The following is a 25,134-nucleotide window of genomic DNA, read 5'->3' as shown; positions in this document are numbered from 1 at the left end:
GCATCATGAAGTGTGAACCTGGGTCAATAGCAAGCACTCCCTTCTCTTTAGATCACACTTTGATGAGTGCACTTCACTCTGCCACAGCTACTTACAGTCACTCATGCATGCCTAATACACCAACAGAATTAAAGACCCAGCCGCACTTGCTGAGCCACTTAAGAGAGCAAATGTGGCAATAGGATCCCCCAGACAGAGCCATAGCTTGAAATTCATGAACACAAGCTCCTTCTGCCTTTTCTGCCCTCCTCTAATCCATGCTTTTAGTGACCTCACAATGTGTCAAGGCCAAAATGCCACTAGTCACATTGGCCGCCTCTTCACTAGGGTAAAAAGTGTGTTCTTACTTGTGTTTGCTAACACCAGGTAACTAAGAGGAAGTAAAATGCTGGTGAAAACAAGGCAGAGTTTAATATAAGGTACTGCTACCTTGTACGGTATTATTTTTTTTCTAAATAAAAGGAAAAAACAAATCTGTCCGTCTCTAACTAGCTAGTTACTAGCTTGGACCTGTCCAATCACAGGTATGGGCCAATGTAAGAGGGAAAAAATAAGGGCACTGGACTGTAAAATATTAGTGCAAACTGCAAGTGGGATCCACTGCCCCTCCACCGGTCTGCAGTTGCCAGAGGCAGCTGGCATCCTTGCAGATAGGGAGATGTGCAATCTCAGCCTTCTACTGAAAAGCATCGAGTTCCTGTGAAGACGGTGCTCCCTCCTCCTGCAAGGCTGGAGGAATTTTAAAGGTCCAGTGAAAAACTTTCATGGGCTCATGCTCTTAATCCTCCCTCCCTGTGACTGAAAAGTCTCCATTCACACTTCAAAGAAACGTGTTCCAGTTAGGATTAGATTGTGATTAGAAGCAAATTAACTCCCACTTAAATTGTTACAGCACCTCAGAGAGTGTATTCTTCGTAATCAAAGAGTTCTTGAACATGCACAATAATTGCCTGGTATGAAACTGACAGTCATTAAAGAAAGCAGTTAATTGTGCCTGCTTCAGAGGTAACCGGATATTTGTCACCTATTGATTTAAAGGCTAAATGATTATTATAAAAAAAATTACTGGGATTCATCAGCTATGCTAAATGGACATTTGTAACACAGTGGATGGATGTTAGTAACATAGTCTTACCAATGAATTGTCATTTAATTTTAATAGGGTGTTTTGTTCAAATTAAAGGAAGTGTCTGAATGCAGAGTCAATTTGAAGTGATGTCCATCTGCTACCTTGATATTCAGTCCCATTGGTAACATGTACTATCTGGGCAGGTGGGAATAATGGAGGATTTCTGACATGTGGTGTAGCCCCAACCCCCCAGATCAGACCTGCTGCAAAAGGTCAGTGAAGAGAAACTGCTCAGTTGCTTTGGAGTAGTAAGAGCTGATATCAAACGACCATCTTCTGGCTGTGAACTGCCAGAGAACGCTGGATTGTCAGAAATGCCTGACTAGAAAGGCAGGGATAGCCTATGGTATCTATAGGTAAACAAACACATTGGCCAGACCACACCAAATGTAGCTCTACTTAAATCAGTGCAGCTACATTGATTTACACCAGTGGGGTAAACGGAAGTGGCTGGTTCTCAGTTTCACCCTACCTTGTGTTCTGAACCAAATGTATTTACAAAAAAGCTGAACGAGAAGCACACTGAATATAGCAAATGCTGTGAACGTTGCAAACAACTCTGACCCTGTTCTTTATAGTCACAGCTCAGGAGCTACCTGTAATAACCAGTGTTTCAAGGCCAGTCACCCAAATAAATTAATGGAACAGCGTAGAGGAGCCAAAATAAAGGTGCCCTGCCAGACATATATGCTTTTTTATCAGTGAAATTGGCAAGAAAGTAACTTTCAGGCTTATGCTTTTCAATTCCAGGCCATATAAAGAAATAAATTGATTTTCAACAACTGAAGATACTTAATCTTGAGAATTTAACATTTCTGTACAAGAAAATATATATGAATGCTGCAAAAGGCACATTAAAACCAGCATTTTTGTTCCGAGAAAGATAGCATCCTTCTTAACACATAACACAGTATTTCTGGTATTTTTTACAATGGAAACCAGATACAGCTCCTAAATTAATTGATTTCTTCCTGGAACCCTCATCTTCCAGCTTATCTGACCTGCATTCCCTGGCAGTAAATGGCTTCTCATAAGATCTTTCCACAATGATGAAACCCACCAATGAAGTGAGTTGGCAAAAGAGCGAGGCCCGGTTGGGACTGACTGATCGCAGCATTACTGACCTGAGTCAATGGGACATTGTTCCAGTGTTTCCAGTGGGCTTTTAATCAAGTCCTACAAAAGCTGCGACCCACATTTTTCAAACTATTTAGCCATTGCTGTACTCAGCGTCGACCTAAGTGCCTAAATCCCTTTTGGAGATATAAGATTTAGGCTCTTCATTCTGTTAGGTGTTACGATGGTGAATGCAGCAACACCTAAAAACCTTTCAAAGTCTGTCCGATGTCCCCCCAGATAGGGACATCAGCTGGCAGGAGGAGGCTTTTGCCTTCCTGTTCTTTCTGCTTCCATTTCCTCCACAAGTGACAGCACTTTGATTGTGTGCTCCTTGCAGCAGCAGATGTTCCTGTCCTGGCCCTCATCAGCAATTCTCTGTGACATTCCTACAGGCTAGAGATGCTGCAAACCAAAATGACATATTGTGTCTTCATAATGCAGTTAGCAAAGGACAACGCTAGCCGCAGCAAACCGGGCAGCAGAGGAGCTGGGAATACAGATTCCCAGGCTGAGTGGAATTTTTAGAGCTAGTCACGCAGAAGGCGAGGGGTGATAATCTCGGGGGGGGATCCCCCATCAATAAATCATGGGGCATTTTTCCTCCAGCGAGCAGGATGCGATGTCTGGTTCCCTTCAAGGCTGGTATGCCATAAAATAGACATCAGAGGCTGCACTTCTGTGTTTGTCCAGAGGATGATCTGTATCACACAACCTACCTGCACTTGGTCTCCAGTTGCCCAGGAACTTTGTTACGCAGGACCCTGTGTCTTGAGAATGACTGCCAGAGCATCATCCCCAGCGAACAGAACCAAGAGCAGGTGTCTTTGCAGACACTGGGGCAGATCCCCAGCTGGTGTACACAGGCACAGCTGCACTGAAGTCATGGCGGGGGCTGATCAATTACCCCAGCTGAGGGTCTGGGCCAGGATTTGGGGTGGGAGCGTCTGGATGACAACTAAGGAAACTGAACCACATTTCTCTTTCCAGGAACAACAAACACACAGCGTCCCACAGGAACATTTCAGCTGCTCCAGCAAATAAAGCCTATGCCGGGGGAACAGACCTGAGAATTCATCTCTTTCCAATTGTAACACAGAAAAATAAAATATGTGGTGGAACATAAACAGATTCTGCGAGATGCATGACAGGAACGAAAGAATGGATGGGATGAAGACGGTTAAGAAGCTATAAAGACACTGTACACACACACACACACACACACACTTACTTTTATTTCCACATAGAACTCTCATTACAAAGAGTATTTAAAATGCAACAGTGAAAGTGAACCTCCTCCTAATGGGTCTTCTAAGCTTTTATTGCCTATGAAGGTAACACGATACGGCTGTTCATGCTGAAGAGGAGCCTGCATACGCAGACTCTGCTGCAAAAAGCAGACTGACACCGAGTGGCTGGAGTTTGAAATTCTATGCAATGTTTGTACTGAAAAAAAAAAAATCTTATTTCCCTATGAAGGCACATCTGCTGCCTGTCAAACTAAGCATGGGCTTTCGAAAGTGTAACTTCTGGTCATCATTGTCATAGCCAACAGCAGGCTGTGAATCTGCAGGGAAATGCTCTGCTCTTTCTTTGTGTTAAAATTCAGAGCACTAGCTCCCTTTAATGAGTCTTGGCTATTAAAATGCTATTATATTGCACCCCTTCAGCATCTTACAGTATTCCAGGCACAACCTGACTTCTAAGATGTGAAGTATTTTGTCATGTTTTGGTCCATATATTTCCAGCTGAATTGAAAAGATAGGAAGGTGTAAAGGGGTTGGGGAAAGATACATATCTCGCTACTGTTAGCTTGCTAACCAGATCAGAAAAGCAGCCACATTTCCACCATCCAAACAATCAAAGTCCCCATTTCTCTGAATCCTGGCATCTCCCTGCTAGCAGGGAATTCATGGCTCACCCACACAGAGCACTCACTCTTTTACCTTACATTTAATGTTAATCGTGAGAAAGTGCATTGAGATCCTTGGATGGAAATGTTTAAACAAAGGCAAAATATAATAATGATAATATTTGTCATTCCCTCTTCAAGGCTATAATTCTTTGCTTGGCTATATAAGATCAATCACAAATCTGGTTCTTTGCCACATGGTTGAATCGGCAGCTGCGCAGTATTAAAAACACCTACCCCCAAGTAATCCACGGAAATGGTCTGTTATGTGATCGGAACCGGCTGGAGCGCTATACTGGGTCTGAGGAGACCTGGTTTAAATTCCCAGATCAGCTGTGGACTTTCTACATGAACTTGGGCAAGTCATTTCACCTACGCTGGGCCTCAGGTCCCCACTGTGAAAATGGGGATAGGATTTCCCCACCCGATGAGAGGGTTGTGAGGATGACACTCATTAATGATGGCAAGGCATTCAAACCTGATAGTAATGGGGGTTCAGTAAGTGTCAGTGTGATCCCAGTGTAGTGATGCTGGATTGGGATCTCCTTTTACACTTGCCACCAGACACACAGTCATCAGAGCTAACAATTTTCCCTTTCTAAGCTCTGATGTGCTTTGGTGAATTGGGGTCTAACATACCCTCCTGGTTCTGACTGTTACTAGTGGCACAGAGTAAAAGCCTGCATTCTCCAGTCTCAGTCTCTTCCTTGCAAAGGAATATTAAAAAATCATCTTTAAAACATAAAAAAACAGGTCATGTTAGCAAGGGAGGCTAATTCCTAGATAAGTTCCTCCCCATTTCCCACTCTCCTTTATCATCTCCCTCTCTCTCGTTTTTAACACATACTTTTACAACCCATTTGTGGTTTCAAAGACTTTTTTAAATCTCTTAATTAATTTTCATCTTCTAAGTGGCAGTAAAATGCGACAGCTCTTTGCATGTTCTCTGCTGTGTCAGACAACTTCTAAAATTAATTTCCTTTTAAATAGAAGGAATTCATGTAATTTGCCTTGCATGATGTGGTTGCAATGGATTGGTGGCATTGCACTGCATGGCCTTTCATAGGTGTGGCCTAAAAGCCTTAACACGGAATCACCAAGACACAAAGCAGGCATCCAATTCCTTTTCTCTGGTTTGTTTTCTGCTTGGGTTTGTTGTTTTGTTTTCTTCTCCTTTCCTTTGCCATGGGTCTTTTTCTCCAAGGCGCTTAGTGCTTGATAAAATATTAACACATTTTGGATGTATGTCACAGTAGCTAGTTACTCTCTGAGTCCTACCAGATGCTATTGTTCTATGATTTCCTGAATGAAGGTATCTGTTGGGTTCCTGTTTCTTTAATATGCTTCATATTAGAGCAGGAAATTACTTACTCTTGCTATCTGTCTGGATTTGAGAGAGAGTGTGATGGAGACGGTGGAAACCCCAAAGCTCTATTGTTAGGCAGAGTAAAGCCTCTTCCATGCCACTTGGACAATGCTTCTCCAGGAAGTTCAACATGTGCTGAACCTTCTGTTTGTGTCCCAACAACTGTTATGTTGACTGAAAACTGATTGATGTTTATTCTCCATGGCTTGTGTCCACCCTGTGCCTTTAGCATTAGTATTGGGAACATGATCTGAACAGTGCTGCCAGTCACACACCAGCTAACTTGCAGACTGGGGTTTAAATTTGCATCATGAGACCCCTTCACGGGGCCTGGTTTTCAGAAAATGTTGAACACCAACACACTGAGAATCAAGCCCCTTTAAAATGGCACTCATCAGTTATCCCAAATCACTAGTCACACCTGAAAGTTCAGTTCTGGGACAATGAATGAGTCTACATTTGGCATGTTGTATTTCCTTGCTCCTCCAAAACATGCGGGAAAGGTGGGCAGAAAATTGCATTAAATTGTTTTCTGAAGACCATAGTGGAATGATCCTGGAAATATTCTTGCTCCTTGTGACTCCTAAATTCCAGCTCTGCAACCCTGTTGACCTAGTATGGATGAAATATTTGGCCCAATGTATTCAGAGATGGGGGAAGAATAGTGTTATAACAAAAACCTTGTAGCAAGGGAATAACCTGCTTTGTATGTAACAGGCCCAAGGCAGAGATAAGGGTCTTTTACTTACTAGCAGTCCATGAAGTAAGTTTATCTGATGACTTTAATCTCTTTGCGTCTGAAAACATGATTTTCTTGAATTTATTTATGCTGTTTATTCTTATGATTTGTTAAAGATGTAACACCATCAGCAAGTGCCCATCCTGTGCTATTCAAGACCCGATAACAACTAAAAATGGACAGTTTCATACTAATATATACTGTAACAAGGAACAGACTACTTATTCCAACCTAGGCAGATAAATAGACACTCAGTTCCTACCTAATGCTCTTATGAGTAAATAAAAAAAACCTCCTCTGTACAAACCAATGCCTCCCTCATTGCCTTGAGAAAAATGGGCCACAGAAGCTTAGCCGATCCGAACGTTCTCCTGAACCACTGTCTGTTCTTCAAAATCATTCACTGTGCTTTGTTTCATTCTATCTGAGCTGTGTTGGTTAGTTGTGGTTGGCTCAGATCAGGAATGTGGTCTTATTTCTGTTCCCTGCCTGGGTGAATGTAACTCTCAGGTTTCCGGTCTGAAAGTTCCCAGAAAGTTTGAAATTTGCTATTTGAGAACATTCATGCTAGTAAGACACGATTATGTGAATATTTCAGTGAATGCACATGGGGCAAGAGACGTTGCTTAAAAATGCAAATAAAGAAACAGGTGGAAAGATGTTTGCAGCATTTGTCCAGCTCTAGTTTCCATTAATCTCTCTCCTCTTGATTCTGAATTCATCTAGAAGCCTATCAGTTTGTTTTCAAGGGCTTCAGGGCATCCTCATTGAGCCGGAGGAGGACAGGGACTAGGGAAGTCTGGAAGATGCCTGGGGAAAATAAGACTTTCTGGAGGAGTTTAGTATAAGCTGCACAGAAGCTCTGCCTTGACTTGGGAATACACCTTCCATCTGGTGCATCTGAGCCAGCATCACCCAGTGTCTTTGTATCTCTGAAGCTGTAAAATCAATGTCATTTAAAATTTCTAACACCAATTAGCATCTGGCAGAAGCGAGCTATGGATGTTCCATAGCCTGGGTGACTTCGAATGGGTGTGAACAAAGTCCTAGCAAAGATGCAAGAGGGAACAACCTTGTGTTAAGAGGAAGGGAAATGGACTATGTGATATAACTAGTTTTTCTCTATTCTTACTCCCTCTGGTCTAAGAACATTGCTTTGGTATCATTCCTTGTGTGTTTGCATTTCTGCCTCGAGGGTGGAATGCATATGTTTGATCTCACCTTAAAGAAGGTCATGGTAGCTCCATCCTTCACAGCTCCATATTCTATTTTCGTTTGCTTTGCCAGATCATCTGCTGAGTCAATGGGGGATTCCATTCTCTCCACAGTCAGGAAGGCGGCAAGGTTGGCTGTGTAGGACGAGATGATGATGAGCGTGAAGAACCACCAGATGCCGCCAATGATCCGTGTAGACAGAGCTTTGGGCATCAGCTCAGACCCTGGGAGAGTAGGAAAAGCAGTTGAAAGGAATTGGAAAACAAAGAGAGAAAAGAAATAAAAAGGAAACAGTACATATTTCAACCACTAGGTCACATTGCTGAACTGTAACAACTGCACAAATTAAGCCAATTGTTTTTAATGCAAATTACCCAGATGTCTTGCGTACAAGGAAATCTGTATTTTTTTTCTGTAGCATTTGCAGAATTTTCTCTCTTTATTGCTGACCTTGAGTACAGAGCACAATTTACAGGAAACCTTCAAAACTGAAGTAATTAACTAGGCTGCTTTTATGAGATTTAAACAGCAAGCCATTTATGAACTTTTATGAGTGTTTTGCTCTGCCATTTAAGAAGTGCTTTGCTTTTATATAAATTACTTCTCAAAGGCCTCATTCAAGGGGGAGTATTCAAATACACAAGGCTTTAAAAGAATCAAACGGTGCACGAAAGAAATGATCAGGATCCATTACTTTGAATAGCTGCTGGAGGCAGAGAAGTAGGAGACACTATACAGCATGAAAGGTGTAACATGTCTGGAATGACTTTGACTGAACAGAGATGAAGGACTAAATGGGCTGTGCTATTTGTGCAATCTCGTGAGACACGGATTAAAAATGGGGAAAGCGGCTGGGTTTGAAACAGCTGCAGTCAGGTGACATTTCTGATCTGGAATTTGCATGGAAAGCTGGATTCTGCAAGACAATTTAAAGAGTGTGGCATTAAAGTGTGGTACATAATGCAGCATTTACCCCTCATTAGGTGCCCGAGGAAGAAAGGTTGTCTCACCAAGAATTTATTCCTGCTCCATTCCATCTCATCTTTTGGTGCAGCTGAAGGCACGGCTTTGAAAAACATTTTTGAATTAGATGTAGAATGGAGTTAAAAGCAACGTAGGGGACCTCTAATTTAACTGCATCCAGTAAGGGAATGATTCGTCCTGCTACAATGTCTCTCTGGATACTAACCTTGTCCAGCTCTGGGAAGAATCGTTAATAAATGATGCTACAGTGCTGGCAGGGGGCACACAACAATATTTCTTGTGGGTATCACTGAATTCATGCTTTGGGTTCTTTTAGTTTCCCTGCCGTGACTATAAGTGGATCAGGGTGAAATAATTCATAATTAATCATGTGCGCAATACATTTCATTTCTCCATTCCAGAATTGTCTGCAACCAGATCACAATTTTCTTGAATTTTATTCCTGACTTAAAAATTACTCACCAAACAAATCCTTGCACTGGGACTCCGTGTGCACAGTTCACTGAGTGTATGCCACCTTTGAAATTCAAACTATTTTGAGTGGACAGCCAATTCGCATGGTATGTCCTCGTTTGGGCAAGGGTAACTCGTAGGAACAAGCCTCTGGTGTAAATGGTCATGGCTATGAATCCTTTTCATTGGCTTGGTGGGCTTTGGACCAGGCCCTATATGAAATTAGTTGATGAGACGAGTTTCAGCTGAGCATGAAGTTCTCTTTCTACAGCAAAGCTGGCAGGGTTATAGCCCTAGTAAGTCACACAGCCATCCCTGGCACCTCCTACAATCTGAATCCAGCCACTCCTTTCCCATTCCAGCTCCAGCCTCTCGCAAACAGACTGTTTGCTCCAGTCTGGGCAAACGTTAAAACCAGATGGTGCTTGACAAGCAACTGAAGATCCCAAATGGACCAGCAGAGGCTGTAAAGGAGCTGGGATCAGCTGAGTGAACTGTACCAGGAAAAACACCTTGCATGGTAACACGTGGGATGGAACTGAGTTTCCTGGGCTCTTCTAGGGCACCGAGGGCCTGTGGAGCTGTGCCTGCCTGCTCTAGACCTGAGCTGCACCCACTGCGTGCAGGGCAGGGAGCAGTGTAGGATTCAGCAATGCAGATACAGCCCAGCATTGCTCCCAAGGGAACAGCCTTTTGTCAATGGAGGTTCAGAGTCTTGAAAAAAGCACTAGACACTTTGTGTACAAACTGATGTCTCTTTTCAGCTCAAACACCTGGTTGGAAAAACAATTTTTTTTTCTGAATCCACAAAAGTGTGTCTTTCTTCTCTCTCACTTCTCTCACTTACCCGCCCCCCCAACTGCCACTGCCAGGTCTCTTTCTGACAAATGGTCAGATATTGTTCTTCCACTGCTCCAACGTCACTCTCATTCCTGGATATGCAACCAGACAAATGACACCAAAGTAAGGCAGGGTACTGCCTCACCAAAGTAAGGCTGACTGCTGAGCTCCAAACCCCGCTCTGCATAGCCACGTGCCTGGGTATTTCTGAACTCATTTAAGTCAGCCCTCTCAAACAGCCCCCATTTCAGTCCCAAAGTTCCATGGTGGCCTCTCACTTCGACTGCAGAAAATTATTCACAGCAAAGAATAAAGCGTCCTGAGACTGAGGCTATAAACAGAGTTGGTCACACTAAGGGAAGGGATCCTGCAGCTGTTTGTTTCCTGCATGAGTAATTCTTTTATGTCCCACATTCTGGGTCTCTGCCACATACTGTGCCCCACCACTGGGCTTTGGCAGATCATCAGGTTGAGTTTACTTACTTTTAATGTTTGTTTTTGAAATTTGGAAGAGTCTAAGTAAAAGAAGTCTCCTGTTGAGCCTCTGCTCTCCTTGAAACAATTCTGCTCTAATCCATCCATCCTGTGTCTAAGGTTCCTGTCACCATGGTATCAAAGAACGCCTCAGACATTCATGCACGTAGACAGCATTGAAGGGCATTTTGGGAAAGCGGCCTGGTAGGTTTTGTCAAATGGTGCACAGCTTCCTCAAGACTGGGACACAGATGGGATGTGGAGAAGACATGTGGGAGAGGAAAGACACTATAGACTGCACTTTCATTATACAGCTCTCCTTAGGTGATGAGCCTTTACACTGCTAGCTAAAGAAACAGGTTTTTGAAGGTACTTTCAACTGGACTTTATTTAATTGGCAGCTATGGAGTCCATCAAAATGAGTGTTCCAGCAGGAAGCCCTATTACCATCTAGGACTATTTTATGAATTACCTGTGCCAAGGATCAGTGGATATGTTTGTAGTTTTTTAACTTCTTCTCAATTCACTGAGCTGAAACCCATCTGATATTTTGGATGAGGTACCTAGTGAATGACCAAAGCCTTACTCAAAGGGTTCTGTTATTTTAGGATCTGTACATTGTCTGTTCTCCCTTCAGTGCAATGCTAGGATGGAGTAACCATATGGGAAGAAATATTACACCCTCAGCCACATGCATTGTGTGAGAGCTGATTCTAACAATGACCAATGAATGGTGTGAGGCAGGTTAGATCTTCCTGAAAGTAAATGAATTGCTTAATTTATGAAAGCTGTGTCACCAGAGAAAGAGAGATGGAGGCTACTGCTCCACCTAGTGAATTTAAGCAGCGGAGATGGATTGTAACATAATGTATACACACACACACACACACAAATGCACCTCCAGCTGATCCTTTAAGGATATATTTTCAGATTTCCTATTTCTGACATAGTTTGTGCCTATAAAAACTGCACCCGTATTGTTGGTTTTTTGCATGTGTGGGTAAGTTAAATACTTGTTCCTACAGCCAGGTGCCACACTGTCTAAATGGGAGATTCCGCATCCACAATAAACTACAGGCACAAAGATAAGCGGGCGCAAAACTTCACTCATACAAAAAGCTGAGGCTGGGGCCTGGCTGAATCTTGGACCCCTAAGATTTAGTAACTCAGTTTATTTACTTATTTATTCTTTATATCAATTTAGGTCTCATGGTAACTCCATCCCATGGTTGGGGCATAGGGTGACCAGGTGTCCAGGACTAGTACAGCTTAACACTGCCACCAGACCGAAACCTCCCTCGGTCCTGCACCAAGGCCGGCTCAGATGGGCTTTGTGACAAGCCCAGGAGGTCAGCAGGTCCAGGCGATTTCAGAACTTGGAGGGTCAGAAGAACATGGCAAAGGAAAGGGGGCATTTGTTTTATAATGAGAAGGATGAAGCTGTAGGTCTCTGCTGATGGCAGATTGGGCAGCATGGCTTTAACTGATAGTCCTCATGGAAGAACTTATTTCATTCTGCGCTAGCTCAGCCTATCTTACTGCAGGCCAGGCACTTCCCCAAATAAATTACAGTGACTTCTACAGTGGAAACAATCTCTGTTTTTGATCATTCAGAGCAGGAGGTGAGCACTCTCCTGCCGCCACCCTCATGAGAAGATAAAATGAAAAAGAACATGCTGGTCTCTGTTGGGTGAGCAAAGAAGAGTCCTCCAGCTCCAGTCTCCTGTGACAGATAAGGAACTGTTCAGTTTTTCTGGAGTGTCTCAGTACCAGTGCCTCAGGCTGAGGCATCTGGATTCATATCTCAGGCTGGATTAGTTTGTCATACTGATTTTAATGTCCTTTCTTCTCTATTTCCTGCCAGCTACACAAAGCAGCAAATGGAGTCTACAAACAAAAAGAAAACCATGGCAAATGAATTATGCCCTACATAGTCCCCAGAATCCCCCCGAGCTCCAAGTCATGGCTGGTTTCCATTGATCAGATTAATTCCACTTAGGCATTTATCTAATTAACCCCTTTCTGACCTTGTTTGCTCTAGGCTGACTGGCACATGTGCAGCTGGATAACGCAAAGCCCTGGATTGTATACAACACACACAAATCCAACCAGGTCTCCAGAGAGTTGCTTCTATCTGAGCGAGCCACATGTGTATGGTACATCTCAATCAGAAAGAGTAACAGGCAAGACAAATATTTCATCCCACGGTGGATACCATGAGCAGTAAAACTGTCAGTGGAGAGTGATCTCCCAGTTCCTGCAGCTAACTGCCTACCCAGCATGGAGACAAAAAGCTGGTGTTGACAAGCACTTCTGTAATTGTTAAGAGACAAACTCCACAACTTTAGACCCAGTGTTTGTGCTTGTCAGCGTGCAGTGACACAGCTCCTCTCCACAGCTCTAGCGCTGTGTGACAGCCAGGGCCCAGGGCTGCCACATTATTCTTTTTGCTACAGTCGGTTGTTTTTGACAAGCTCAACTATGTTTTAACTTGCTTCTGTCAAAAACCAGGCACCAAACAAAAGCTCTCTCTCTCTCACAAAAAATAGCAGGGTATGTAGGGGGGTTGGGTCAGGAGAACCCAGCTGTACCTTGCTGCATTAGTGCTCCCATTCCAAACCAGAAGCTGTTGAGCAGGGTGAAATTATTCTCCACAATGTCTGAGCCCGGGTTGCAGGGGTGAGCGTCGTACCACTCGTACGGGCTGAATCTGTGGAAAACAAGAGCGTGTTATTTGTGAGGTTGCATGAAAAGGGTCTAATGGACTGGGAAAAGCAGAGCTGTCATGCACATTGAGCTGCTCCAGGGCGCCCGCTGACCCTTGCCATTTCTCTATCTCAAACCTAGGGAGAAGCTTGGCCAAGAATTTCTGATGTGATTAGTGGTTTGGGGAACTTCAAGTTTTGGGAGCCCAACTATAAAGAGGCCTGCATTTCAGACACTGGGTGCTCAGCACTAGGCCCCTTCACGGTGTCTCAGGTTGGGCCCCCAAAGTCACCAACCCCTTTTGAAAAGCATGGTAGAGGACTTTCCAGGCATACACCATCAACAGAAGAATGAGGCACAAACACAGGAGCTTCTCTCGTGCCTAATATGAACAAAGAGCTCTTCTGTGTTCACCGAGCAGATCCTGCAACAATTTTTCAGTGTCATCTCATGCGAAGTGTAGTATTTCAAAGGATGCTGGGGAGCTTCTTCTCCCTGGAGCACAGGAGGATCTGTTTATGTTTTAATTGGTGTTGGAAGAGGAGTACTTTGCAGTGGGCACAACAGCACATTCAGTGAAACCTGGCACAGCTTCCAAGCAGAGGTAGGGAGCGCCTGCATCTCTCCCACTGGAGTATCCCTTTGGCCCCTAGAATAACTTTGCTGTCAAGACTTGCCCATGCTACTGAAATATGCCAGGCTAACTGCTATTGTTCCCCCTAAAGCAATTATAGCACCCAAGCACTAGTACAGATATGCTCACGCTGGTTTGCAAGTCTGTTAATTGCCATTTGGAGAAGAATACGCTTCACCAGGGTTAAATACTGACTAATTCAGAACTGTTTTTGTGCCAATGGGTGGCAGATGAAACTGTTGAACTAGCTGCTGACTCAGTGTCCCACAATGCATCAGTGACCTTGCAGAATCTCCTGGAATGCTCTGTGTCAGACAGATGTGCTAGGAACTGTGGGATAGGTACTTCAGGTAAGAATATAAGGAAGGAATATACAAGATGCTCCATTTCAGCACCTAGCAACCTGGGGAAGTGTAACCCCTCTTCCCTGTCATGGGGGTAGCTCTGCAAAGACTTACTTGCAGCTGAGATGAGCTTAATACAGCAAATATCTGCTGAGTCAGGGAGGCTCCAGTGGGCTACTTAACAGAAGCGCTGTCTACAGCCCCAACATGCATCGCAACCTGCAGCTTGGCTTCAGCAAGGTGCAGACGCAGTGCAGGTGGTGAATGGAGGAGTCTGTTAATTGCACAGGTCTGTTCTCGTGCCTCGCCCAACAGTTTACAGACAAAATCAACAGCATGTTGCACTGTCGCTTCTCTGCACAGCAGTCACAGCTGAAAGCCCTGCCTAAGATGGATTGGTAAATACAGCTTTTAATGGAGCTCACTCAGCCAGGATCCTGAGGGGACTCTCGTCAGGAGAGATGCTAATATTTTTAGAGCTGTTTATTCACATTTGCGAAGAGTCCCAAATTTTGCAGTGATTAAATTAAAGACATAATTGGCATAATTGCTTTTGAACCAGGCATATTAATTATTATCAGCTTGGCTTCCTTCAGAAATCTCTGTAGCTTCTGCCTCAAATCCTGCAGCCCAGCGTTTGTATTAGGAGAGGTGTTTTAAAATAACTTGTAGGTCTACACCAGCTGTTGTGCTCTTCAGGGAGATGTCCCACTTATTTGTATTGGGCTTCCTCAATTGGAGAGGGAGAAATGTCTTTGGGGGGTTGGAGAGAGGGGAATTCAGACTTTAGGCACTGAAAGGAACCTTATAACTGTGCTTTTGCAGAAAGTGGCGCACCTGCACCTTTGCACATATAGAACATTAAATATTAAAATTGGAACATTAAAAACTAGACTGAACAAAGCACTAGAAAATACCCTGTAGGGAACAATCCTGAATTGCCTGGGGTATGGACTAAATGGAGCATCACAGGACTTTGTATTTCATAAAATCTTGCAAATTAACTTTGAGTATATTTGTGCCGTGCGAGGGACCTGATAGATAAATCCATCCATTCCTCCATGTTGGGAAGTTATTTTTTCCCCCTGTTAATGACATTTATAGTTTTTGTCAGAACATTTCTTCAACATTTTTGGATATTAACTGAAAATCTGGCAACTGAAAATGAATGATTCTCCCCCCCCCCCATGAAAACCCTCCAAAGATCAATGACAACTGAATTATTATTATCACAGGAACACTTGTTTGGTCAGAAATGTCATGATGAAAAGCTTTGTCCATTTCTGTTCTCCATGTGCCGGTCAGTGCAAAACGTGAGTTCCTATCCCAGAGACCACATTTCTTCCTGCATTTTCACTCATATGCATGACTGGCAGTAGCAGTGTAGGCTTGCCCAGCTCTGCCCCACTAAAGTGTCTCAATCCCGACCTGACAGAGCCACCCTTAGGGGGACATGTATGTTTCCATGACCCATCGAATCGTAGACATCTCTGCTAAGACTGCCAACAAAGGGACAAGTGGGAGACCCTTGTGACATGGACCCCAAATTACTTCATACACTGTTACTGCACTCTCAGTTGAGAGGACGGAGGATCTTGACTCTGGAGGTCTGTGTTCAGTTCCTGGCTCTGCCACAGACCTACTTTGTGACCTTGGGCAAGTTACTTCCTTCTTCTGTGCCTCAGTTTCTTATCTGTCAGATGGGGATAATATTCCATCCTTCCTCTCGTTGTTTGCCTGATCTGTTTAGATTGTGAGCTCGTTGGGGCAGGGGCTATCTCTTACCAGTGTTTGCATGACATCCAGCACCCTGCTTTGGTTTGAGCAGTACAATGATACTGGTCTATCTAGGTATTGATTGGTGTATCCTTTTAGCCATCCTTCTGCTTTAAAAACAAAATTAGAAAGGAAGAAAAAAATGTACTGAAATCAAAGTCGGCTTGAAATACTGCCCATTTCTTTAATGGCCTGGGCTCAAGTGTGCCAGTGCTTTAAACTGAGAGCACATAAAATATAGTGAGCAAGCCAGACCTATTGACTGAAGCCAGAGTTGAAGAATTAGATAAAAACCTTCTCCGGCTCCCAACTGAAAGAATATAAAATGGAAGAGGAATTGGGAAGATCAAATGAGCCCAACAAGATGACACGCTGGAGAACTTCAAGGTCTCTGAGTGAGAACCTGGTAGTGCTGCTCAAATTACAGAGAAATATTCAGGAGACTGCAAAGCAGGGGCAGTGACTTCAGTGCCTGAAAAGGCTCATGGGACCATGAAAGCAAGAGAGACATAATGAAGGCATTGAGGGGTTCATTCCTGGCCTTCTCCCTCACTGGAGCCATAATAAATGGGGGCTGCTAAGGATTCATGAGAGCGCAGGCTTTTCTCCCCCCTTCCTCTCCTCCTCCATGTGAGGAACAGGTTCAAGTGAAATGGTTCATGAGAAAAATACAATTTTTTTTGGTCTTTCTTTGCAGAGAGAGTGGGAAAGCATTTCAAAGAAGGCTCAAGTAGAAAGCAAGGATCTATTACAAAATACTTGGAGGCTAAATTGCATCTCCAGAGAAATCTCTCATGGGTGGCATGGCCCTTGTTAGGATTAAAATATTTAAAAACCTCTGTGCATGATTCCCTGATTAGTAGTAGTTTGGGGATCATGTCACTGAGAGCAACAGGTGACCATTAGAAGGGAACAGCCAGCTGCGCTGCTGGCCTGGATCATTGTCCAAGTGTCACCAGACAAATTACTGCCATGAAGCTGTTCTATATCTCTAGCATTTATGGCTCTTTGGGGAGCAGGGCTGTTAGAGGCAGTGGCCCCATCAAGAAGTAGGAAAGACTGATTAAAAGTGGTGATGGATCAAATACATCCTTCGCCTGCCTCTAAATAGTCCCCAAGTCGGTTTTAAGTGTCATTGACCTATGATGATAGCTTCGACAGAGGCCCCTGGTGCCTAGTCTGGGAGGCGCATGTCTTTGAATTACAGCTTGACTATTTTGACTGTGTTTTTCTTCTGAGAATAGAATGTCCAGAGGCTTTGTGAAGGTCAGGAGCAGGTGTTGTTTCCATTATGTCTGGAGACCATAAATAAATCCAGCATTTTCCCCATGATATCTCTCACTCTCCATCCGCGTGTGCTAAAGGATCATTCTTGTACAACTTTAATCACACTGGATGCTAGAAATTCCTTAAAAGGGCTCTAGGGCAGAAGAAAATGGCAGAAGCAGAACCTATTATTAGAAAGAGGAGGAAAGATGGAAACTGTACATGCAAAGGGGCCTATAATTATTGCATCCTGTAAGTAACCGAACAGGAAAAATGCCATATTACATTGCAGGCATCATGACGTGACTCAGGCATTGGCTTTGCTACAAATCTGTACATTTTATCAGTGCAAACTAGACTGAAGGAAGCTGGATGGAAAGCTAGGGAACAGCAAATGATAAATGACATGGAAGAAATGAATGTTAACCTATTTCAACACCTGCCACTTCACAATGGGGCCAGGCTTCAAACTTTTCTGGGGCTGAGACCCTCAGCCTGAGGAGATATGGACACTATGACAGTGGACAGCCAGATTCATTGGAGACTTCAAGAGTTCAAGATGCTCTGGTACAATCCAGTTAGCAGGACAAGCTAAATGGAAGGAGTTCCCTCATTATTCTGGCCCGGGATTTGCAGTGCACCATGAAGTGCATTTGAGCATCCAGAGTGTCCCCTTTGGAATCATCAGGTAGAGCTTAAGAAGAAGCAAATTGCAGCTTGAATTGTGAATGTGCGTCACTCCTGTAATCTCAGTGACCAGCCCAGTGACATCAGTCAACGCCGAATAGAGACGTTACTGGAAATGAAGCAGCACTGATGGCCATGTGCTAATTAACTCTGGTAATTAGGATCCTGGTCCTTGCCATTCAGTGATACATGTTGTTATAACATTAACGCAGCACGAGATGACAGGGTGATAGGAATAATATTGACAGCAGCTGGGGATCTTTCATGTATGGGTTCAGTTCTGATGGCAGCCCATTCCAGCCAGAAACCAGCTCCTGGATTGCTTCTGGGGGCTTTTTTAGGTCTTTTTCAAAAGCAAAGCTATTTGATGGGTTCCTGAGACAAAAAAGCACCCCAGCCATTTCCCACCAATGGATAAAGCACAACCTACCACCCCTGCAGCTTTCCAGTCACCCAGCCCAATGTACACAGCCCTATTAGCACTCTGCAGCAACCCTACCATAACAAATCGGGCTCTCAAGAGCACCCTTTTATCCAAGGCAGCTAAGAAATGCTGGGTAGTAGCTGAACTTGGTGTAGGGCAGGGTAACACTATGTGGGGTTACACTCTCCCATGTGCTCATTCAGCAGGAGATGCCACAGGTCATTCTAGCCAAGACCTCCAGAAGAGGTTACTCTGCAATGGGGGGTTTGCCCAGGGAACCGAAGGCAGTCATCAAAGCAGTTCTTTTCTCCCGTTTGTCAAAGAGGCAGAAAAAATGAGAGTTAACGCTGCTAGCCCCTTTCATTGCAGGATCTCAGACTGCGTCACACACATGCTGTTACCATTTGACACCTCTTGCTCTCAGTATTCATATGGTCCTCTCACCTGCAGTGCCACACCGGCAAAGCAGACCTGAGAGGCGCAAGTGGCCTGCCCCAGGTCCCAAAGCAGAGCCACAGAGAACACAGCTCTTCGGAGTCCCCCTCACATGCTCTGGACACAAGCCCCAACAGATTCGAGTGGTCAGATCCTTTCCTATCTATAGGTGTCAGAAAATGAGAGACAACTCCCCACTTTGGAGTGTAGGCACATGCGTGTTTGTGTGCAACAGATGCTGCAGCCAAAATCCCCCATCCAGATGGTGAACAATTCCCCCTCTAGTGGCAAGCAGGAGCCAGTGCATGTCACTGGACAATGGAGATCTCAAAACTTTATTCTGCATGGGACTTATATCAGCCTTTGTAGCAGACAGCTGCTGAATGCATACTTCCCTGTGGATAACACAGAGGTTCATCAGTGTGCATTTGGGTAAGCAGTCCCAACCATTTTACAATACACCATTTGGCCCAGTGCAAGAATCATTCCAAATTTCCTCTTTATAAAGGTCAACTCCCTAATTCCACTCCACTTGTGGGTGAGCTGGCAGTTCATTTCCAGTGTCCTTTGTGCCTTTCATCACTGTTCATTGAAAAGGATTTTCTGTTTTAGGTTTAATCAATATCTTTTAAAATGTCTGGAAAGGAAAATCAGGATGAGCTTTAGAGATGTTTTGGTTCCCACTGTGAAGAAGGAAACGTAAACTCATAAATCTAAAAATGTATTAGAATTCTAATTTCAAACCACACAAGAAATCAAACACAGTCATCGTGTCAATAGAGTCCATCTAGCAATGTTCTGCATTGTTAGCAGAGACAGAGAGCAGAGATAACGCTATTACTCATCACAGCGACTACTTCACTAATCATGATTAGCCTGTGTTCATCTTCCCAGATGAACATCTCATTCCCTGCTAAAGGTCTGGTAGCGTCTCTCTCTGGCACTGCAAAACAGCTAAGGAGCTGATCCTGCTCCCAGTAGGATCAATGACAAAACACTCACTGACATCAGGAGGTCCAGGATGGAGCTGCCAAAGCAAAATTCTGCAGCTCTCTAGCATGTTTTTCTGTAGCTCTTCAGCCGTGCCACCTAGTGCAGTGAGGCGGCCAGTTCCCCAAAGTGAAGGACTGAAATGCTTTGGTCTAATTAAAGTCTTTGGGCTCAATGTTAGGGGTATATAGGTCAAAATTAATAAACTGTGATATACAGGAGGTCAGACTAGATGATCTAATGGTCCCTTCTGGTCTTAAAGTATGAAGCTATAAAAGTACTATTGGTAATTCAGCAGCTAGTGTTCTCTTCTCTGGCTCTTCCTCCATAGCTCCCCAGCAGCTTCAATTAGACACAGTATTGAATGGAGGATATTCCTGGGTGTGAATGACTGGTGTGTTGTGTTGCTATGTGATATGTACAAGAATCCCTGTTGTACAAATGATGTACAGGGATCCTCATCCTCCCATGATTTGCAGCTACCTAGGGGATGAAATCCACCAGCTGTTTATTAATTCTCAAATAGGGATTGGCTCGTAACATCAGCTTGGGATCTGGACCCAAATTTTGTGGCAGGGTCCATGTCTGAATTGTAAATTCCTTCAGTATTATTGAGGATGGATGGCGTTATATAAACATACAGCCATTGTCATTTGTGACCTCCCGGGCAAGGTTCCCATTGAAGTCAACTGTGGCTAAATATGTGGAGTTAGCATGGGAGTAGAAGCCAGAAACTACTGAGTCCTGATCCCACCTCGGTCAACCTGTGCAACCTCGGACAGGTCTGGAAAATGGTTGGAAAATGGCATTAAATTTTCATGAAAAAAATGTGATTTTCCATCCTCACCAAAAAAAAATAACAATCTTTATTTCATTTTTTTAAACCAGCTCTGACTGTTGCCTCATCTGCAAAATGGGGATAAAGTTATGGATAATTATTACCCTTCGTTATTTGTATTGCAGTAACTCCAGGAATGTCAGTCATGGACCAGAGCCCCAATGTGCTAGATGCTGACCGAAGAGAAAATCCCTTTCCTACAGAGCTATAGTTAATGTCTGCAGAGTGATGGGAAGCGTGAAGGGTCTGAGACACTCTAAGTACTGTCACTTGCTAGAGATTCATTGTGAGGACTGGTAAGGAGAGCAGTTCTCATTGTAAGACTAAACCTTTTACTTACCCTCCAAACACACTGGGCCTGCTTACGTCTTTTGATGTCAGTAGAGTTACTCTTGATTTACACAACTGTGAGAAAAATCAGCTGCTTCACCAGCCCAGATGTTCTGGGGAGAACAAATTTTCTGCCTGCTAAGCAGAGTTTACTTTGACAGCTGCTGTATGTGTAATCAGGGTATTACATGCTAAACCCAGGTAATCATTTCTAAATGCTGCAGAGAACCCAGGAGGGCTGGAACATCAGGGTTAATGGATTCCGGATACTGCAGTTTGATAATTAATCTCTGCTTTGAATATCTGATTGAAATGTCAGTGGATTAGAGGCAGGCTGCTCATTTTGAAGGACGCTTTGAGGAAAACACCTTTCCATCCATCCTAGGAAGCAATCGGGCACTACTGCCCAGAGAGCTGGTGCAGTCCGGGGTGCTGGAGATTTCTCAAGGCACAAATGGCAGTGAGTTACCTAACTTGCAATGGGACTCGGGCACCGAACTGCTATTTGTGCCCAAAGATAAAGCCCGTCTCAGGCTGCTCTCTGAGACACAGATGGTCAATGGCTTGCAAAGGAAATGTAGCCCATCAGGATCCTATTGAGAGCTCTTCTACGTACTGGAATAAAAAAACACAGCAAGCTCCAGCCACATGGCACCAGGCAGAGTGGCACTTCAAAAGCACAGCCACAATGGAGCAGGCTGCTCTCCACACTCCCAATTTATGAGCTTTGAAATGATAAACAGCAAAGCGTGGCCATAATAGCTCATTTATGTGCTGCATTAAGCACCCCTGAGGATCCCTTCAGACAACCAAAACAAGGCTGTCTCTGTATCCCATAAATATGGATGAGTGGGAGGCAAAATGGAAGCAAAGCCATTACAAAATGGCTCAATTAAGGATACTAATCAAAAGGCGAGGGAGGACTAATGGGGGCTAGTGCCTCTGAGAGAGACCTGCCTGTTGCATGGAAGGCCCAAAAGCTTATGTATGGCCCATTGTCCAATGGGAGTGACGAGGACACTTTTGCCTGTGCACATTCTGAAGTGGCCCCAGACTGTGCATCTCATCAAACAAAGACTCTATGAAATTAATAATGCATGCAAATGTATGCAAATGTTGCTGCTTTTAAAGATAGGAATTGGTTTTAAACGTGAAGATTAGCGGCATGTTAATTTTGTAAACAGACACATTGCCCAGTCCATAGCAATAGGCTTCCCAGTGTTTTGCTATCTAGATGGTTTGGGGGATCGCGTGCAGAGGGTTCAGCGAGAGAAGGTGAACGTGATTGAGGCTCTGGGGCAAACTGTGTCTCGGGAGAGTGGGACTGGTTAGAGATGAATGAGAAGTGATACGAAAAAGGCATATTCAGTAATGGACGGCACAGAGAAGATAAATCAGGTGCAACCGTTACCCTTCATCCCAACTAGGACACAGTCAGTGAAATGGAAAGGCAACAGGCTTCACAATGACAAAAGGAAATACTTACAAACAAACAACCCCAAACCACGTAATTGGCACAGGGAACTCATTGCCACAGCACATCATTGAGGTCAAGAGGTTAATGTGATTCAAAAGAGGCTTACACATGAGAACACCCACAGCTGCTTTTTGTAAGGTAAAAAAAATACCTGAAAGACTATAAATCAATCTCTATCTAATGAGGGGGGGAGTAAAGGGGGTAGAAGGAACTTCTGCTGTGGACAGCTAACCCAACATTTTAACTACAAAGTTTCTGGCACCTCCAAGCAGCTGGCACTGGTCAACTGTCGAGACAGGATACTGGGCTAAATGGGCTGATCCATTCTGCCAATTCTTGTGTTCCGTGGCTGTTTATTTCCACTGAGAAAAGCAGCAGCCACTTCTAGGGACCGTCCCACAGCAAAGCAATGTGCACAGCGTGATATCACCGCTAAGAAATCTCACCTTAACTGCATAGCATGGTCAGCCCTAACGCTGATAGGGCATCGTACTGTATGAATGACTGACTCTACAGTACCAAACCAGTGGTAGAGAAGTAATCATCAATCCCACAATAACAAAGCCTGCTTAGCTCAGTGAGTGACCGTACAATAAATAAATAACCCCCATCTCCCAAACAGCAGACCTGGTTATCATTTCACTCACAGAGTAAACCAGGAGTAAATTCATTGATTTAACTGGATCTGCCATGGTGTGAACTAGTTTAAGTGAGATCAGAATCAGGCCCTATGAAGTAACCCAACAGTACAGTAACAAACTATGTACACTGTCTGAATCATGAGTAGCCCTACAAAGGATGCTCAGCGTAGTGCTTCAGTTATCCCACAGCAAGGAAGGGGAAATAAACAGTGCATGAAGTCTGATAATCACGAGCAACCCTACAATAACAACCCAACCCGGCTCTGTGCAATGGAGGAAATGTAACTGAATTAAGAGAAGAATGGGTTGAAGTTGCAGGTTCTCGGGGGTGGGACACCAAGCAGCAAAATGATTCTGAACTCAGTAGAGGGCAGCAAGCGTGATGTGCAGTGGCAGTCTGGAGCCATGGCATCGGAGTGCCCCTTACCTGGCTATGACAAACAGCACACAGCTGACCCCCAAGTAGGCGAGGAGAATGTACATCCAAATGTCAGGAGACAAGGGGTTGAGGAAGGAAAACACACTGGGATTGGTCCCGTTGGGCTTCCGGTACAGAATGCTGACCCCCAATGTCATGAAAGGCTTGGAGAAGTCTATCGCTTTCTCCCGGACGTGGGTGATCGTGAGAGGAGCAACGGCCAGATCAGCTTTCTGTGCGGCAACACAGAGGGAGAGAGAGAGAGAGAAGCCATTAGAAACCAAGGCACTTCCATCCCCAGCTAAGCATGCTGCCTCCTCAGACTGGCCACCCTCCTGAGAGCCTGGGCGCTCAGGGCAGGGGAGAAGCCCACCGAATGCAGGGAGCAGCAGCAAGTGTTTGGTAAATTCCCTCTGATGGTTATTCCAACTTGGAGCAGGCCTGGCCTCACCCAAAGCAGAAACACGCAGGCCCCTCCTCGGCTCCCCCTCACCCCCAACCTGAAGACGACAACGATACCAGGATCTTAGGAAGCAGTTTGGGTCTCGATGGGTGGAGTCTGGGCCAGCGCCAGAGGTTTAGATCAACTGCAGATGGGGCCCAAGGGTTGTAGAGTCAGGGATGTATCAGAACTGAGTGGACACAAAACATGACTGAAACCAGAGTGTGAGAGAGTCCTTGCCTCCAAGGGTATGCAATATAAACAGCCACAGATGGGAGGGGAAAATGAGGCACAAAGCGCAGCAGTGACTTGCTCAGGTTGTCACAAAAGGTCGGTGGGAGAGGCAGGAATACAGTCCAGGGCTCCCCACTCCAGCCCAGGGCTCCAGCCACCAGACCACACAGCCTTTCTGTTAGGGTCACTTGAGTTTGCAGCACATGTTGCCTGGAGACTAGAGCCTAAAGCTTGCTCGCTCCACAACAAACCAACCCCGGGCCAGCTCCTTCTCCCAGGGTGGGATCCTGTGTGGTGCTGAACACCATTCAATCCCACTGCAGTTGCCATGATGAACTGGGCCTAAGCCACAGGACAAATTCTAATCTTGGCTCTCAGGGCAGATCAGCTCCAGGATTTTCCTCTTCCTTTGCATGTGGGTCTTGTCAGTAGTACACAGCTGCTGGAGCAAGAAATCTGCCCCCCTGGCCTGCTGTCTGGGTGTGTGTCCCTCTATCCATCACCTACGTCTGACCTGGTTCTCACACCAGTGCTCAGGGAGGCCAAGTAGTAATCATCATGAATAATAATCGCCATAGCCACAGGATCCTTCTGATGCCCTCAAGGCATCTGGGTCTTGCACTGCCTGGCACTAGTTGGTGCAGCAAGCAGCTCACGCAGAGAGATGGATTTGTGATACAGCTTCAATTTATTATGCTTCTATTAATCTTAACAAGGCCACAGGGAACTCCTTCCTTTTAATTCTTCAGTTTACCCCTTCCCTCCCCCCACCCCTGCACTCCCTCCTTGGTTCCTGCTTCTTCCTTCAGCCCATTTGTTTTCCCCCTTAGGATCCTGAGAACCACCGTCTTTAGGGATGGTCTCAGCTCCCATTAATATGGCATGGGGGAAGAGGGGGTTCTGCTGCTCAGAAGCCCCAGTGATCCTGGTTGCAACTCTGACTGCACAGCTACTGTCTTCCTCCTCGCTGGGTGTAGGCAGGGCTATGATGCTCACAGGATGGCTTGTTATGGCTTCCCTCAGCAGGGTCTCCTGTGAGCCTGCAAAGTGTGTGGGGGTGGACATGGGGGCAGAAATGGGGGGGGTCCACTTATGCTGGTGCCCCATGAGTTTTAAGACCTCCTAGGGAGCCTAGCTGGGGATGAGATGCTTCCCCAGGAGTTATCTGCACCCTGTTCTGCATTCAAGGCCTGAGTCAAAGTCCTCTGAAGTCAATGAGATTCTTTCTATCTACAATGGGGTTTGGATCAGGCATCCAGATCCC

General features: G+C 44.8%; 1 protein-coding gene across 2 annotated transcripts in view; it reads right to left on the bottom strand.

Moving 5' to 3' along the window:
• Positions 1-25,134, bottom strand: part of GRIK3 (glutamate ionotropic receptor kainate type subunit 3) — a 240,912-nt gene that overhangs the window by 11,880 nt on the left and 203,898 nt on the right. Inside the window, exons 11-13 of one of the 2 annotated variants that reach the window (XM_032796279.2) lie at positions 23,204-23,427; positions 12,820-12,938; positions 7,484-7,701 (exon numbers count right to left, since the gene is read on the bottom strand). In XM_032796279.2, coding sequence (XP_032652170.1) covers positions 7,484-7,701; positions 12,820-12,938; positions 23,204-23,427 — 561 coding nt within the window. Of the gene's footprint in view, positions 1-7,483; positions 7,702-12,819; positions 12,939-23,203; positions 23,428-25,134 lie in introns of those variants that run through there. The other variant, XR_004375907.2, reaches the window with a different exon arrangement.

Source organism: Chelonoidis abingdonii, chromosome 25 (genome assembly GCF_003597395.2).
Source record: "Chelonoidis abingdonii isolate Lonesome George chromosome 25, CheloAbing_2.0, whole genome shotgun sequence".
Taxonomy (NCBI): domain Eukaryota; kingdom Metazoa; phylum Chordata; order Testudines; family Testudinidae; genus Chelonoidis; species Chelonoidis abingdonii.
This window is presented reverse-complemented; position numbering and strand designations above follow the sequence as displayed.